The 19,517-nt window shown below is 37.7% G+C and overlaps 1 protein-coding gene across 1 annotated transcript in view; it reads left to right on the top strand.

The window, feature by feature from the left end:
* The first annotated feature begins 1,871 nt into the window (after window positions 1-1,871).
* The window catches only part of LOC113568870 (Fc receptor-like protein 5), a 56,294-nt gene continuing 38,648 nt past the window's right edge, over window positions 1,872-19,517 (top strand). Inside the window, exons 1-7 of the mRNA XM_035536578.1 lie at window positions 1,872-1,928; window positions 2,566-2,601; window positions 3,678-3,746; window positions 7,076-7,360; window positions 10,281-10,550; window positions 14,819-15,091; window positions 18,853-19,122. Of these exons, the coding sequence (XP_035392471.1) occupies window positions 1,898-1,928; window positions 2,566-2,601; window positions 3,678-3,746; window positions 7,076-7,360; window positions 10,281-10,550; window positions 14,819-15,091; window positions 18,853-19,122 (1,234 nt within the window). The 5' untranslated portion in view covers window positions 1,872-1,897. The remainder of the gene's footprint in view (window positions 1,929-2,565; window positions 2,602-3,677; window positions 3,747-7,075; window positions 7,361-10,280; window positions 10,551-14,818; window positions 15,092-18,852; window positions 19,123-19,517) is intronic.

The following is a 19,517-nucleotide window of genomic DNA, read 5'->3' as shown; positions in this document are numbered from 1 at the left end:
TACAGTTCCAGGGAGACAACAGGCAGGAATAATTGGATACAGCTCAGTAACTGAGTGCCCTACTTTAGAGACTTGGTAAAACTGGTGAAGATGAATGAGGAGTGTATACCTGCAGGTAAATGAGTCTGGGAATGAGGCACAGGTGATGGAGATAAAAGGATATGAGCTGGGGCAGGGAAGAGGAGTAATAGAACAAAAATGTAGAACACTGGAGGAGAGGCAGTCGGCATAATGGCTCCCTTTTTTGTAATGCGTGGTGGCACGAACGTTTCTGCAGATGTGTAGGACACAGAAGCAGTTCTTACAGCCATAATGCTGCCTTCAACAGACATCTAAAAATCCTCCAGTTGTGCAGTTGTATTTCTTTGAACACTGATACAGAAAGAACGGCTACAAAATGAGTAAGGGGGTGAAGTGAAAGGAAACCAGTGGCCAGTGGTTTGTGGGGAGGTTGAACTTGATTTAGCAGTTTGTGGCCTCTGATTGGTCTGGGGACGGGATGCAGAGAGAGTGGCAGAGCAACCAATGGCTCACTAATTTTACCTGTTATTATTTCAACCAGTAATATTTGAGAACACTATAGTGTCTTACTTATTAGAGGCAGGTCAGCACAGCAAGCTCAGTGCACCATGACCGATGGGCACAAGTGAGATAATCAGTGAAGTCATCAGTGACATGAACACAAAAGCATTCCACCATCCAATACATGTATTAATATATTTGTGTTTATAACTTTACAAAAAAGCACCCATGGCCAATTTAGTTAAAGTTACAAGCACAACAATGAAACATAAATACCACATTCACATGTTGGACAGAGATGAGGTGTTTTATAAGGGGATGTGGCTTAGGTTCTATTCTAGTCTAGCAGAGATGGAACTGAAACACAACGGAGAAGGACTTCTTTAAATTGACCTATATTTAAACTTCAGATACCTGTATATAAAGTTACACATTATGGAATAAAAGGATACAACCCTGAAATAGTTTTGGTAGTCCAGACTGTCACCTACATACTGGCCAGTCTCAGTTTACCAACATGCTGGTCCTCAGCACCAGCTCACCAGGTAAAGGACAGAGAACAGAGACACACAGCAGCACTCAGTCCCAGCATGCATCTCCATTGTGACCACCGCAGTAAGGACAGATGGAGCTGGATAGATAAAGTTTATTTCATACCTCATTTTAACAATTCTATGGGTAAAAGCAAGAAGCAATTTAGAGTTTAACCCCATGAACACAACATACATTACCACTGATTTTATACTGCGACATTTCACACTCTGACACGACACTAGGGGTGTCAGTAACAGAACTTTGCAGAGCCAGCAAAAGTTCACTCTGTACTTCCTCTTTCAAATTTACTGTTGCTATTGCTTCTCACCACCATGTTTGGACATGTAGGTTTAGGATTCTACATTTTAGCACTCATTTCAAAGTACTGTGCATGAAGATGGCCATTACTTGACTTGTATTTAGTATATGCAATTGTGTTAATCCCTAATTTGCCAGTTCTGTTTTTAATTGGCCAGTTGACTTTGTTACTGTATCAGACTGTAAGGTATTGTAGGTGACTGACTTCATTTAATTAAATGCTATTTCCAAAAATGTATGTTCATAAAATAACTGATGTCACATGCCCTGCATTTAAGATGATGTACCACTATTTATTTATTTATTGGAGAGGATTTAAGTAGTTGCTGAAGTATCAATTGCATATATTTTTATATATGCTAATGTTGCAGTACTCAAGTGTAACTCAAATTAGTTTTTGTAAAAATGAGAAATGGGTGAATTTTCATCTGCACCTCTCTGTCTAACTGTAAGAAAACAGGAAGTGCTGAGGCTTTAACAATCATTATTTCTCATTCTGTCAGTCAGTCACTAGCAGGACAGTATGGACTTCTGTCCTCTCTCTGCGCTGCTCTGTGAGTGAATTATGTCATTATTATGTTATTAGAGTGAATGCTAATATGTTGTTAATATGTAGTCTGAGGATCCTGAGTAATCAAGTTCTGTGTGGTTAAATCAAGTTTTGTAGCTCAGCTGGATTTTAAGTTATTTTTATGCTGAAGTCAGTGTAGAGAGTTTCAGTTTAAGATACTTTTGACTTTCAAGAAATATAAGGTCCAACTGACTTGCTCTTTTTCTGAATGAAAAGACTTGGATTGTAATGTTACTTATTGATTATATCAGGAGTTGGATTTCTCTGTTGGTATATTTGTACATTTGCATGTTAATGTTTTCAGGACTTTCATTTAATCATTTAATCAATTAGTGACAGGTATTCAGAAATTGACGTTACTTAGTCTGTTCCAGGAAGATGTTTATGTTCATAGAGTGAGTGACAGGATAACAGATAAAACAGTACAAAATGAACAAGTATTGATTTGGATAAGTTTACATGTGGATTTGAGAATAATGTAGCATAGTGTTTGAACCAGCATTAATACAGATTCTGTGAAACTTTGTCAAATTCAGCTCTTCAAGGTACTTGGAGCCTGTGATAGAAATGAATGTGTCCTATTAATGTATAATGTTGTTTACGCCTCTCCACATTTCTAGTGCTGCTTCTGCTCATCTGCATCGTACAAGCTCAAGGTGATTCATACTCATTTCTTTATTTAGTTCAGAGGTGAGCAGTTTTATTCACAAGGGCCAGTGGGTTTGCAGATATTAAGTCCATTGAAGTTAGTGCACACAGCTAAAATGACCAGTCCCAATATGATTAATCCACTTACTGAAGACTGAAACCAGCTGTTTGTAATAGCAGTGTGTTTGCTCCTTGGTTGGAATAAAAACCTGCAACCACAGCCCTTGGTAGATAAGATTGACCACCCACGATATACTGAAATATTGCAGTTGCATTCAATGTTGTAGTGGCCATCTGGCAAGGAGACCCACTCAGAGACAGGAAATAACCACCAGCTCCATACTAAAGCAGAAACTGAAAGAAAAGTACAAAAGTAATGCCAGGCACAGACATACATGAAGAAGGCAGACAGGAACAGAAACTCCTCCAAAACATGTGCAAAAGAATAATATGAGCCAGTGTGAGTTTCTGGGTCTGTTTAGCTCATCCATTTAGAATCAGCTGACAAACAGCAGTAACAATAACAAAATGTTAACACACCAGTATATCCATGTGTGCACATCAGCTATTTAAACAAGACTTGATGTACCCTGAATATCAAGTGTAACAGTCTCTCAGAACAGCCTGAGGTTTAATCTAACAGACACTGAAGCACCCTGGTAGCCAGTCTTCATACTGAAGCACCCTGGTAGCCAGTCTTCATACTGAAGCACCCTGGTAGCCAGTCTTCATACTGAAGCACCCTACCTGAACACTCAGCTCCCACTTACTCCTTAACTTGAGTCCTTTTTGGTGCTGAGGGTTGTGAAGCCAAACCCGTCTCCCAGGAGCAGCAGCTCGTTCTGCTGGTCTGTTTCCTACAGCCCTCACAGATCTGTCAGAGCAGCTCTCTCACCACTTCTCTAAGATGTTCTTTCAGCACAGGTAGAAGGAACTTTCACCCAATAACATACAGGTAGAATTAACTCACATCCCATAATATACAGGTGCCAGATGGGAACCACTCAGAACTCATGCATTTAGAGTTGGGGTCCACCTTCCTCACCAGAGTTCGCACACTTCAGTTTCCTCCTTTTTCTCCTAGTTTCAGATCCAAAACCTCTCGTCAGTAGTGACCAAACAACTGAAACTGAAGTTGCAGACTCAGAAACAGGTAATCATGTACACAGATACACAAAGAGGGTGGACTGAAACAGGGAACAACTTCCAAATATGCAGATGAATAAGATTCAATAGGAGATCAGTTCTTAAAATTCTCCAGTAATAATAATACAATATTGACGTATTTTAAACATGTTCACTAAGTAATGTACGTGATGTATATGTGATCTCTCATCCTGCTACATGTAAGGATTCTGGAAGTGACATTCTGAGCTCAATTTTTCTTATTTGTTCTGAAGTTAAAATGAGAAGAGTATTTTCAGTGAGCATAAGATTAGCATTTTAACTCTTTGTCTACAAAAGGGAAACTCACAGTATAGTCATGAAGCTCTTTGTGTTTTTAAAACCTTCATTCCAAACAGATTTTGAAGAACATTAGGTTTTATTATTATAATTCTTTTAATATTGAAACTTCATAGAATATATACATTTAAAATAAACATAATTTGTGATTATTTTACTGACTGCCTGAAACATAGTAAATAGCTGATCAGAGAGGTTAATACTGAGTAATGAACATGTGATGTAGGGGCAAGTAGTTAGTTAAAGCTGGAGAGTCTTTATTATGATTACTACTGAACTGGAGTAAACAACCTGACACAGCAGCAGTAATAACTCAGTGTATTGAGAACAAACAAAGGAGTTTGAGAGCAGCTAAGGCAACGTGCTCTAGGAAAAGGATGACTGGAAAAGTGCAGCACCGACGGCACGTACATGTGGGTTTAAATAATGTGGAGAACAAAAGAGGGCAAACGGGGAATAGGTGTTCATGATTATTAATAATTGGGAGGGTGGGAAGGGGGCAGGTGTGGTGGGTGGGGGCAGGGGGGGGGGGAAGTGTCCCTCCTGCTGTGTACTCAGCGCACCACGACAGAACATTTGTTATTGAATTATTACAGTGGGCCCAACGTCTACACTAAAAATGGAGTCTGGCTGAATAGAAACATTCATAGCATTCAAAACATTGTAAGTAGTGAATGTAAAGGGCAGAGTAATACAGTTCAATGCATACACAGTTATGTATTAACACATATATGTATATAGTAAGCTAATGGTTTGATGTAATAATGTAATGGTAATACTATGTTACTCTGCAGTGTTGATCTCATACTGTGTTATTCTTCACATGTCCTTTCTCTATGTCATGCTGTAATATTCTGCATCACTGTGGTGTCCCCATGCTTAGTGTGACTGAGCACCAGTCCTCACCCTGTGGGGTCTGTGTGTCAGAAAGTCTAATACCCAGCTGCAGATAGACTTATAAAGACCAAGGCTACTTGGCTCTAACACCAGTCTGGAAGGAGCAAAAAAGTGTTAAAAACAGAACTAGAGTCTGTAAATAGCAACTTGGAATGTCCAAATAATGTTGATGTAAGGACAGATAGAGGAAGAATATGCAGGTGAACATTTAATAAAAATACTATCAAACAAACCATCAAGTGTAGTCAGGCAGAGCATGGTTGAACAGGGGCAGGCAGTGGGAAACCAGGCAATGCAAAAGAGAGTCTCACGGCCCAAAAATCAGCAGGGCAAACAGGAGCAACATAGACGGACGATGGCAAGGTGAAAAAACAATGCAAGAATGTACGGGGCACAGAGTCGATTCACAAGAGAGACGGCTTACAACACGAGACATCTTAACAAGACTTTGCAAAGTGAGGATTGTAGAAGTGACGTTTAAAGAGTTCCTGATGAGGATGAGAGTGTATGTGCAGACGGGTGTGTGTACAGTGGCTAACAGATTGGCCTGAATGATCAGTGGACTCTAGGAGGGACTATAGCAAATGGTGTGACAATTGCTTTGGTTCAAAGAATCACCTGTTTAGTTGCCTAATTCATGTATTTCTACATCAATAATTAGGCATGACTGATCTGCAGACTGATCTGATCTAGAGGGTGTGACAATTGTTTTGGTTCATGTATTTCTACATCAATAATTAGCCAATATACATGCCATATGTATTGTGTTATGACAATAGGTATTAAAGGTTCAGCAAGGAATGTACTTATAAAAGAGCAGTTTTAGTAGACATGTGTACCAAGGCAATCCAAGGTAAAGTGTCAGGGCAGTTGGTCAGCTAAAAAAATATGCATTAATTTCCACAAATATTTCTTTATAAATTATTTCCATGAGAGCGATGGCATTAGAGAAGCAGGTGTTCAGTAAACTCAGCCTCACCTCACCATGCAGTCAGTACCTATGTATTGACAATGATTAGAAACACACATCCTTACACTGGAGTGACTCTCATAACCTCAGTGTGATCAAACTGAAGTAATATTTTTACAGTTGTTTGTTTTAATCATTTTATTTTTCATCTTATAATAGGCAAATGAACAAACTTTAGTAATTTGTTTATAATTTATTGAATTGTGAGCAATGACAAAGATAGTACAAATGTGTGTCTCTCTCAGTAAAGGATGAGTGATGTATTTAAAACAAACTCTCTTTCCCTACATAGAAGGGCTCATCCATTCCATTTATCATCACACTGTCATAAAACCTAGTTTTCCTTTCCTGCTACAGTGTTTGTGGAGTTTTATGCCAGATTCATCCACCCTCATCAGACATAAATTCTTGTTTAGTAATGCTTGGTAATTTATGATGGTGATTTACTACACAGTTTATTTATCTGCATCCCTTGCTGCTCAACTGGCACTTTTTAGAATAAGTACTGAGATAAGTACAGTACAGAGATGAGTACAGAGGTGCACAGAATGTGAAACATAAATTGAGCAACAAGCTGGAAATTTGGTATAAATTATTTCAATGACAGCAGTGTGATTAACATGATTAATGAGAGAGAGAAGATTTACAATGTGAAACATCTTAAAGAGACTTTGCATGGTGGGGATTGTAAAAGTGACTTTTAAATAGTTCATAATGAGCATGAGCATGTGCAGGTGTGCAGGCAGGGGTGTGGTCAATAGGTGAGACCAATCGCTGTGGTCTAGGAAAGGCATCAGTAATCTTTGTACATCAGTAATTAGCCACTCTATACACCATGTGTATTGTGTTATGATAATAGGTATTAAAGGTAGAGTGAGAAAAATACTTAGAAAAGAACAATTAGTATTTCTTTCTTATTAGTGCATATAATGTGTGTCATGGCAATCCAAGGTAAAGTGTCATGGCAGTCATTCAGCTAAAAAATTACCCATTCCTTTCCACAACTGAAAATGGAAACAATTTAGATATTTTGGTCAAAACAGACAGATGACTATAGCAAATGAAGTTGTTTTTGCTAAAGTGTATAGAACATAGTGTGTATCGGAGACATTAACACTGAACAACAAATCTTTAATATTGTGTTCTTACAGATCGACCAAAAGCTACACTTACATTACAACATGACTGGACAGACGTTTTCAAAGGACAGACTGTCACTTTTAAATGTGACATACTGGGATCTGGCCATAGAGTGTGGACATACAACTGGTATCAGAATGGAGATGAAGATTATCCAGTTCACTCTGCTTATGGAACAAATGAATACACATTTAAAGTGGAAGAAAATGCTAGGTTTTCTTGCAAGGGAACCCGGATGACCCAAGAGCACCAACTGAGCACTGAATTCAGTAACACTGTTACACTGAATGTGATGGGTGAGAATTTTGAATCTTCATCTCTTTGTAGAACATTCAGTTTCAGTGTCCAGATGAGATACAGTTTCATTCTGACCACTGAATACAGAGTTTTCAAACAAAACCAGTCATGTAATTTATTCTGATACATAACAGATAGTGGCTGCACAGGTCACTTCAGGGACTTGTAAATTCCAGAAAGAAGTGGATTAATTTAGAAAGTAGTCCATTTGCACATATGACTGGCCAACTGGAAATGTGGACCTGTTCTCTACTTACTCACCACTGATATGCAGCTTTATACTAGTCTGAACAGAAGAGATGTACAATGTGAACTGCATCTGGGGGAAGCAACTAGTTAAGTGATAAATGTTCCATATGGTGCTCTCAGTAGGTCAGGAATGAACACATTAGAGCAGAATTGGTCTAAATGATAAATAGGGTTCAACATTTTGTACTGGTGGTAAGACAGACACACAGTAGTGACAAAGTGTTTAACCCACAGATAAAAACACATTGCAGAATATTCGTCTTTCATTTTGTTGTGTTTCTGCCAATCCCACTATTTATTTAGAGGTTCTACTGAAGCTTTCTTGTTTCTAAAGTTTTCTAGTCTTTCTAGCAGGAAATGCAGAGCTCATCTTTACTGCTTTTATGTGTGAACTTTAGAGCTGCTGATCTTAATACACAGCACAGCATCATGTCCTCAGCAGATAGATTTTGTTGCCAGCTTTTGTCTTGACTTTGTCTGCGCTATGGCTTCATATAATTGATTTTAATTTGAAATACTGTTTTAAATCCATCTTTGTTCATATAGATGTGCAGGTCATTGAGAATCTGCTTGTGCCTGCTAAATAAGTACTGTTTTCACATGGTGACTAAAGTTGGCAATGTTGTGTAAGTCATGTATGTGTGTTTTATTTTAACAATCAATGTTTAGCTATATAAGGAAAACCAGCAATGAAGTAAAAGAGAGGAGAGAATTGTTTGCAAAACATGAGTGAATAGCATAGATTCACAATGCCAATCAAAATATTACTAGAATATTAGCTACCAACCACTGAAAAAAAGATAATTGCAATTTTGGCAATACACAACACATTCAGGGCCCTTATCCAACACATCAGAGTGATCCACGTGGATCTGACTGTGCATCACGACTGCGTATTAAAACAAAGAGAACAACAGGTCAAATCTTGGCTATGGGAGATGATGCAGACAGTATTCTCTGTATGTCAATGATTGATTTAGACAAAAAGGAAATACATCAAAATGCAGCTCTGTTTTGGTAAGCATAACATCATACAGTATTTGAGAGAGCCCAGTTTAATTATCAGTGCCAGGAAGAGGGGAAAGTACAATGCAATTTATCATAGCTGTTCATAAATGATCAAAGCATTGAAATTTTAGCACAATATTGAAGAATTAATCAGGGAAAGAACAGAAGTTGGAAACAGACACTGACTGAACTTCTTTAGGTAGATGCTGATTTAGCTCTAGCCTTGTCTATACTAAAAGTATGTGAAAATGAGACTGTGAAAAATCAACACGCTGTGTTACACTGTAGTGTAGATGCAGGAGGATCCCCTGACATGAAATGAGATGCCATCAGAAGCAAGATGACAATCAGGAATTCATCTCACTACCAAAAGTATGAGAGACATGACAAAAAAACTGTCAACCAAATCAAACAGAACCTGTACAATAAGACCGTGGTAGATGTCTTGTAGGGAAGAAATTTTCATAGGAAAACCTCCCATGTAGAGACACCGTGTTCCATAAATGTTGCATAAAAAATCCCTTTGCTGGTGCATGCTGCTCACTCTTTGTGTCTCAGGGTGAGTGTGACACATACTATGAGGACTACCCTTCACTTGGAGAAGTGTCCTCAGCTACTACTGAGTAGTTGTGCCGTGTACAGAATCAAGCATTTAACTCTCTTCATCCTCTTTTTGAACCTCTTGAGATCAAATTCAGTGTAGTAGAACAGGTTGAAGCCTATAAATATATGGACACAGAAATAAATGCGTTTTTGTCCTTCTCCAAAAATAATTATTTTGTATATATGAAATATCAACAATGCTTAATTCATTGACACCTGGGCATATTGACTTCTGTTTAAAATCCCTTGTTGAATCAGATCAACTTTGCAATATTACATCCTAGTGCACCTTTCTCACTGCCAAGAGTAAAACCAGGTGAGAATAAATAATCAGAAAGGCAAAGTCCGAAATCAGAGCTGTACAGATGGTGTGTTGAGAGGAAAGATGCTGCTTCCATAATAAAGGACCCTACACATCCCCTTCACTGCTCCTTTCAGTGACTCCCATTGTGCCGTCACTATAAAGTTTCACTGGCAACAACAAATTATTTTAAAAGTGAAAAAAGAATACTGTTATTTTGAACTTGCAATCAGAGACCAGCATCTTCATAATGAATTTGCTCTCTTAAAATTATGGTGATCAAATTGATGTGATATTACAATTTACAGTTTGCTTTCAATTGGGCATTCCTGATACACGGTGCATGAAAAGACCAAGTGTAAATAGTCTCAGTTTATTCATATATCCCTTCCTACTCCACTGACACTTGTCTCTCATTGTAATACATCATTGTTTTTATAAGTACAGAGATTGGTGGTGCTTATATATTGTGCATAAGCAGGATTTGGTTCAGTATGAATGAAACTTGGAAAAGCTGATTAAACCCAGCAAGCATTCATTTTGGAATACTTCATACTTGTTATGCAACTTCGATAATTTAGATAATATATTGCACATCCAACCTTCACCACTGTAGCTTTTTTAGTATCTGAATCTAAAAGAATTCAATGAATCTAAATGCCACATTAGACACAAATGCTGCTATTTCCACAAATAATAAAGTTTCCCCTCGTGTTGTAAATGGAGATTCTAATACCTTCATCATTTCAAATTAACAGCAAAACCCAAACCAACTGTGAAGGTTAAGCCTCAGACGTCTGTCTACACTGGAGACACTGTTACTCTAAGCTGTGAGGTACAGCAGTCTACTGGATGGACGTTTTTATGGTACATTTACCCTCAGCTTCCAAAATCATGGACCACTGTAAGAAAAAACAATATAATGATTGTGACAGTCTCTGAAGAAGGAACTTCAGAATATGATTGCAGTGCACGAAGGGGACAATACTACACACATTACAGTGACGTAGTCAAGATCACAGCAGCTGGTAAGTGATGTTTCACATTTTCATCTGCATAGTGATTTATGTATCTGCACTTTTGTCTCTACAAGCCCCTCTGCCACTCTCTTCCTGAAGTCACACACATGCATCAGTGTTGAGATTTCATAAATAAGCAAAGGCAGTATTCTGATATTTGATGTTGTACATTGACGGAGATATAAATGTAACTGTTAAATGTAGACCACGTGTACCTAATAATGGGTATATTATTTAACCCCATACACTACACTGTGAGATACAGAATAGCAGTACTATAAGTTAAGGAATAATAAACCAATCTATGTTCTATGAGATCTATGAGATATTTTCATAGATAAATATAAAACTTTCATAAATTGTCCATCCAAATTGATAATAATTGGGCACCACCCTGTTTACCAGGGAAAATGAAATCATTTAAATTAATGTATTAATGATTATTAATTCAGTCTCAACCCATAAAGGTCACCACTTCGATAACATGATGTCTCATCTACCAAAAAGTAGAATACCACTCTTTACTCACAAGAGTTATTTCTAAGGGTATATTTATTGGATAAACAGAAATAGGAGAACATGCATATAAATCATTGATTACGATTCCACTAATGACCAGAGGTACTGAGTTCACTAAAATCGTTATATTACAAAATATGTAACAAACACTGTAATGGAAACAAATTAACTCAAAGTAGATTCATGTGGACTGAAGTGGCTAACTGATAAATAAAGAAAAAGAATGGAAAGAAAATCAAATCTGTTTAAGTAACCTGTGAGAGTGATTAACTGGGCAGAGCATGCTTATCAAACAATACCAAACAAGATTCGTTTTGAGAGAGTGTGACAAAGTATAACTGGAAGACTTAGAAGAAATAGACAACTTATTGAAACAACCTGAGAGAGAACTAATTAGGACTGAAGAGGCTGCTTAGCAGATGAAAGGAAGGAGTTAACTGACCAGTTTTGATGTATAAACAGTTAAATTAACTATTTATATCAGCTGGTAACATAAAAAGGAAATGTCTGTCCTTATGAGTCATTAGGCTCGACAATGTCAAACCATCTGGATAGCACTGAGAGAGAGAGAGAGAGTCCATTTTCCATTATATCATCTGGATGGCCTTTAGAGAGAGTCTGTTTTCTAGTCCATTGACCTTGCATGAGTGATATAGGCCACTGACAATGAAATGACCAGGTTTTCTTGACCCATGGGATTGGAGTTAGGAGCTGGTTCAGTTAGAGTCAGAGGCCTTTTAGGTTAGGCCTTTCAGAAACAGGAGCTTTGGTATCAGTGGTTATGTGACCCATGCTTGCTCTTGATGACTGTTGAAGAGGTTATTGGCTTAGTTTTAAAAAGAAAAGTTTAAGTCTTGATTTCTTCTTTGTTACATGCTCCTGGTTGATGGCAAGACAACAGGTTGTAACAGTCCTATGAGAAGTGTGTGCGTGTGTAAAGTAACCGAGCATGAAACCAACACTAATAACTTCTGTGTTTATATCTATTTCCGTTTAGCGATAAAAACAGACATCAATGGCGAGAGCACGTGGTTTAAGGAATGAGAACAAATCTTGAGTGGTCAAGAAGTACAGGTGGACATTGTGGATGGTGCCAAAGAAACGGAGATAATAAAACGGCTTCCCTGCCTACCGTATAACTTTCCTGATTAACAATACTCTAAAGTGGCACCCGCCCCTGAGATACCACATCTATACATTGTATTCACCTGTAACCACGTTACCTTACTTGTCCACTCTGACAGATAGGGGAGACCTAACAGTAATCTCATAAATAACACTCAACAACAGTAGAGTTCACAAATTCGCAAGATGTCTTAAGTAACTGATCTCTAGCATGCCCCAGATCAGTGCTGCTCCATTTCAGCAAGGTGGTCCACCTTTAAAGCAGTAGTCCCGCCTCCATCTCTGCACACAAGGCTTTTCACTGGGTTACCAGCAACAAGAAAAGCAACCAATGCTAAACAAAAATGTGCACACCTGGCACAAAACATTCTTGTTAAAGTTCTTTGGTGGTAACTCATAGACTAAGGGTTTAGGGGTTCTGCTTAATTGGTACAAATAAGATTTCTAGTAAATACAATTTCAAGTGGTTAACAATTTGTTTACAGTAAACAGGAGGTAAGCAACATAAACGTAAATTGATTGTGAGGAATAAAGCAAATGAATATTGAAGAGAATAATGAAACAAAGGACATTTCTCAAATAATAAAACCAAACATCACAGTTTAACGATAATATTAAGATACCCAAACATTACTGGCTGATTACCATTTGACATCATAGTAGGTTAAAATATCAAGTTATTACTTTGTGAAGCTGTGGGAAAAGAAACTTGTACATCTCTGTGGGATGAGAAAACCTGGCTGCCCTGGTAAGTTTTGAGTCTGATGGAATTTAGGATCATGGTTCCTTGGGTATAAAGATACTGTTACAGGGTTAGTGCCATCCCAATCTGTGGATTTATTACACCTACAAAGTGTTGGAAGAACATTTTCCAGTTTTAATGTTTTGAACATCAATATTGGACTATTTTGGCCTTGTTCCCAACACAGTTTTCTCAAAACCTCTCTAAAAGGATAAAAAAAGATCTATCTATCTAGATCTATCTATGAGTTCATACTGTATGTTTTTATAGAAAGACACCAAATGCATTATTTGTGTACAGATGCAAATAAGGTAGGTACTATACTATGTTGCTAGGTAGATAGCTGTTATTGTTAACATAGATATATAACTAGCTAGCTAATATTAATTCTGTATTAATATTAATATTAATACAGAAAGCACCTCAGTTAATTGTGTGAACATTAGCAAAATCCTCCATCATGATTCACAATCATTTAAATAACAAAGCAGTGCTAACTATAGCCAAAAAATAAAGGTGCACTTCATAGTTTAGCGAAATGTAGCGAGGTAGCTAGATTCTAGATTGTAAAGCGCCTTTTGGTATTAGAAAGGCACTATGTTATATGTGTAAATAATTTGAGGATGGTGGGCCTGTGTGCAAAACAATTAGATCTTAGAACAGGTAAAACAAGAGGAAAAACTAAACACCACACCAAGCATGGAATAAGGGAGAACAATGGACGACACGGGAAGAACGGCAACCCCGATGACCTGGGGAAAACAAAACTTAACCTTCTCAAACAAAACCAGAAAACAGGGAGGAACTTTAATGGCTAAGGAGAACCCTGGGAGAGAGACAGACTTGAGAGGGAAAACTGGAGAGGGGAGGGGACATGTAATAACAATGACACCCTCGCAGAGCTGAAGAGAGGTGTAGCACAAGGGCTCACAGACCTCAATACCCAAAGGTTACCGGCTAGGAGCTTGGCTCAACACTTTAGCAAAGACCCCACACTGAGTGACTGGGTCACTGAGTTTATATAGGTGTAGCCCAGCCTGATTAGTAGTGTGCCTGACTCGAGGCCTCCCTCTGGTGGCCCGAGGGGGCCTCGGCCTGGTGCCAACCCTTACAATATCAGACTGTATTAACTTGTGTACCTGAAATTCCTATATGCTGTATTTCACTTTATCACGCACCCCAAAAACTTTCTCCACCATCTGCCCCTCCCCCCACAAAAATAATTCCTGCAGGTCCCACTGATTCATCACATGTAACACTTACACAGAAATATAGATCCCCAAATCAAGACAAAAAGTGCAATTATACAACATGACAATATATGAAAAAAATACTCAGCAATTACTCCTAATCACCAAATGAAGTATGTGCCATGTGTCTATTGCTCACACTCAATTTTGACTACTAATTTGTTTGGTTTTTTTACAACCTGTGCAGTATGTTTCCACCACGCTTGGTTTAACGGAGTAATAAAATCAGTACATCACTGCATTCCCCAAAAAGTTTTCCTTGTCAGGATTCCACCTTTGTCACATTTGTAAACGGATCTTGATGTGGCCTTAACATTTCCATGTTAACCATTGTGCTTAGATATTAGATGAATAATGTCTGGCTGAAATTTGAGATGAATAATTTTATTGGAAATCAACACCCCCTCTTGTTTATATTAGTAGTGCCTAATGCAATTTGCGGAGGTTATTTACAACATTTATTTGTCATTTACACAATTTGAGAAAATCTTCATGCTTATCTACTGTTACATATTATTTGTTTTAGTAACAGTTAAAGGTTTATAAATAGCTTTCTTTCTGTTTTCCATTATCTGCATATACATGAAAACAACTTCACTAAAAAAAACAATTATTCAGTGGATTTGATGATCTTTCCACAGCAAGACCAAAAGCTGTGGCCTCCATAAAGCCTGATCCACAGGTATTTGCGGGAGAGACTGCCACTCTCAGATGTGACATAGAGGGAAGAGGAGTCTATAGGTGGCAGTACAGCTGGACGAAAGAGGGTTCAGAGAGAACTGTCAGTAGTGAACAGGAGTACAGTATCGGTGGTGTTAAAGATACTCATGAAGGTCAATACACCTGTAGAGGATCAGAGACAGGAGGATCACGTTACTCCCACACCAGTGATGCTGTTACACTGACTGTATCAGGTGAGTGTGATCATGCACTCAGTACTTATGTATTGACAGAGTGATTAGACTGTCACCGACTGCTCTCAGTCCCACTGGTCACGTGGTATAGACCACCGCGTGATGTGGGAGTTTGTCTCTTTGTTTGTGACCACGCCCATTTTCACACACTTGTACCGGCTTCTGTCTCTAATGTCTGAGTGTATTTAAACTGTTGCAGGAGAGAACAGGGTTGTCCGTCTTTTATCAAGTTCATGTTTGATTATGTTCAACTACATTTTTATGTTCACGATAGTATCGCATGTTATGTTTGTAACCTGTTTTCCGTGGTCACCTACCTGGTTTTCTGCGAATGCTGATATGTTTGTCCTTCGTCCATCCTTACAATGGAGTTTAAATAAAGTTTAAAAACTTTTTAAACTTTATTTTAATCATTTTAATATTTACAGTATAATATGCAAAAAAACACCAAACAATTCACAAACCTAAATATTTCTTCATCAATTATTTAAATGAGAGCAGAGGCATCAGAGAAGTGAGTGTGATCAATGTTCAGTAAACTCATCTCACCATGCAGTCAGTACATATGCATTGAGAGTGATTAGAAACACACATCCTTACAATGGAGTCACTCTATTAACCTTAATGTGATCAAAGAAAATATTTTATTTACAGTTGTTTTAATCATTTTAATTTTCATCTTATAATAGGCAAAGTGAGCAAACTTTATAAACTTTATTTCTTTATAAATGATTTAATTGTGAAGGGCTCATCCATTCCATTTATCATCACACTGTCATAAAACCTGCTAGTTTTCCTTTCCTGCTACAGTGTTTGTGGAGTTTTAGGCCAGATTCATCCACCCTCATCAGACATAAATACTTGTTTAGTAATGCTTGGTAATTTTTTATGATGATTTACTACAGAGTTTATTTATCTGCATCCCTTGCTGCTCCACTGGCACTTTTTAGAATAAGTACAGAGATAAGCACAGTACAGAGATGAGTACAGAGGTGCACAGAATGTGAAACATAAATTGAGCAACAAGCTGGAAATTTGGTATAAATTACTTCTGTACATATTCTGTACACTATGCAGGATTTGGTTCAGCACTCATGAAACATCAAGAGGAAAAACAAGATCACCCAACATCACCCTTGGAATACAAATATTTTACACTGGTTACACAACTTTGATCATCTGAGCTACGTGTTGCCTACCAGGCCTCACCACTTGTTTTCACCTTTTTACAGGGTGACAAAAGTTGGCCTTGTTGTGCAAGCTGAGACGTACAGTGTGAAATGCAGCTGGGGGAAGCAGCTAGTTAAGTGATAAATGTGGCATATGGTTGATGGTGCGCTCAGTAGGTCAGGAATTAACACATTAGAGCAGAATTGGTGTAAATGATAAATAGGGTTCAACAATTTCTGTTGATGGTAAGAGAGAAACCCAGTAGTGACAAAGTGTTTAACCGATTGATAACAACATATTGCACGATACGTGTCTTTCATTTTGTTTTGATTCTTCCAATCCGACTATTTATTCAGAGGTTCTACTGAAGCTTTCATGTTTCTCAAGTTTTCTAGTCTTAATTTTGTTACCAGCTTTTGTCTGGAGTTTTGTCTGATTCATGGTTTCATATAATTTATTTTAATTTGAAATACTGTGTGTTGAATCCATCTTTGTTCATATAGATGTGCCGGTCATTGAGAATCCACTTGTGCCTCAGTGTCTGCTAAATAAGCACTATTTTTAGATGGTTATAAAGTTGGCAATGTTGTGTAAGTCACATATGTCTGTGTTTTATTTTAACAATCCATGTTTAGCCATATCTGGAACACCAGACATAAAAGAGAGGACAAATTGTTTGCAAAACATGAATGCATAACATAGACTCATAATGCCAACTAAAATATTACCAGTTTAGCTACTAACCCACTGAAAAAAAGATAATGGCAGTTTTGGCAATACACATAACACATTTAGGGCCCTTTAACTTATCCAACACATCAGAGTGGCCCACATGGATCTGACAGTGAATCTCAACTGCGTATTAAAAACGAAAGAACACCAGGTGAAATCTTGGCTGTGGGAGATGATGCAGACAGTATTCTCTGTATGTCAATGACTGAGTTAGACAAAAAGGAAATACATCAAAACGCAGCTCTGTTTTGGTAAGCATAACATCATATAGTATTTGAGAGAGCCCAGTTTAATTATCAGTGCCAGGAAGAGGGGAAAGTACAATGGAATTTATCATAGCTGTTCATAAATGATCAAAGCATTGAAATTTTAGCACAATATTGAAGAATTAATCAGGGAAAGAACAAAAGTTGGAAACAGACACTGACTGAACTTATTCAGGTAGATGCTGATTTAGCTCTAGCCTTGTCTATACTAAAAGTATGTTGAAATGAGACTGTGAAAAATCAACACGCTGTGTTATACTGTAGTGTAGATGCAGGAAAAACCCCTGACATGAAATGAGATGCCATCAGAAGCAAGATGACAATCAGAAATTCATCTCAGTATCAAAAGTATGAGAGATGTGACAAAAAAACTGTCAACCAAATCAAACAGAACCTGTACAATAAGACCGTGGTAGATGTCTTGTAGGGAAGAAACTTTCATGGAAAAACTTCCCAGGTAGAGACACTGTGTGCCATAAATGTTGCATAAATTCTGCTCACTCTGTGTCTCAGGGTGAGTGTGACACATAGTATGAGGACTACCCTTCACTTGGAGAAGTGTTCTCAGCTACTACTGAGTAGTTGTGCTGTGTACAGAATCAAGCATTTAACTCTCTTCATCCTCTTTTTGAACCTCTAGAGATCAAATTCAAGGAAGTAGAGCAGGTTGAAGCCTATAAATATATGGACACAGAAATAGATGAATTTTTGTCCTTCTCCCAACATGATGATTTTGTATATATGAAATATCAACAATGCTTAATTCGTTGATTAAATCCCTTGTTGAATCAGATCAACTTTGCAATATTACATCCTAGTGCACCTTTCTCACTGCCAAGAGTAAAACCAGGTGAGAATAAATAATCAGAAAGGCAAAGTCCACTATCAGAGCTGTACAGATGGTGTGTTGAGAGGAAAGATGCTGCTTCCATAATAAAGGACCCTACACATCCCCTTCACTGCTCCTTTCAGTGACTCCCATTGTGCCGTCACTATAAAGTTTCACTGGCAACAGCAAATTATTTTAAAAGTGAAAAAAGAATACTGTTATTTTGAACTTGCAATCAGAGACCAACATCTTCATAATGAATTTGCTCTCTTAAAATTATGGTGATCAAACTGATGTGATAGTACAATGTACAGTTTGCTTTCAATTGGACATTCCTGATACACGATGCATGAAAAGACCAAGTGTAAATAGTCTCAATTTATTCATATATCCCTTCCTACTCCACTGGCACTTGTCTCTCATTGTAATACATCATTGTTTTTATACATACAGAGATTGGTGGTGCTTATATATTGTGCATAAGCAGGATTTGGTTCAGTATGAATGAAACTTGGAAAAGCTGGTTAAACCCAGCAAGCATTCATTTTGGAATACTTCATACCTGTTATGCAACTTTGATAATTTTAATAATAAATTATACGTCCAACCTTCACCACTGCAGCTTTTTTAGTATCTGAATCTAAATGAATTCACTGAATCTAAATGCCACATTAGGCACAAATGCTGCTATTTCCACAAATAATAAAGTTTCCCCTTGTGTTGTAAATGGAGATTCTAATACCTTCCTCATTTCATATTAACAGCAAAACCCAAACCAACTGTGAAGGTTAAGCCTCAGACGTCTGTCTACACTGGAGACACTGTTACTCTAAGCTGTGAGGTACAGCAGTCTACTGGATGGATGTTTTTATGGTACATTTACCCTCAGCAGCCAAAATCATGGACCACTGTAAGAAAAAACAATATAATGGATGTGACAGTCTCTGAAGAAGCAACTTCAGAATATGGTTGCGGTGCACGAAGGGGACAATACTACACACATTACAGTGACGTAGTCAAGATCACAGCAGCTGGTAAGTGATGTTTTATATTTTCATCTGCATAGTGATTTATGTATCTGCACTTTTGTCTCTACAAGCCCCTCTGCCACTCTCTTCCTGAAGTCACACACATGCATCAGTGTTGAGATTTCATAAATAAGCAAAGGCAGTATTCTGATATTTGATGTTGTACATTGACGGAGATATAAATGTAACTGTTAAATGTAGACCACGTGTACCTAATAATGGGTATATTATTTAACCCCATACACTACACTGTGAGATACAGAATAGCAGTACTATAAGTTAAGGAATAATAAAGCAATCTATGTTCTATGAGATCTATGAGATATTTTCATAGATAAATATAAAACTTTCATAAATTGTCCATCCAAATTGATAATAATTGGGCACCACCCTGATTACCA

This window comes from Electrophorus electricus, chromosome 19, assembly GCF_013358815.1.
Source record: "Electrophorus electricus isolate fEleEle1 chromosome 19, fEleEle1.pri, whole genome shotgun sequence".
Classification (NCBI taxonomy): Eukaryota; Metazoa; Chordata; class Actinopteri; order Gymnotiformes; family Gymnotidae; genus Electrophorus; species Electrophorus electricus.
The sequence above is the reverse complement of the archived record's forward strand: the minus strand, read 5'-3'. Positions and strand labels throughout refer to the sequence as shown.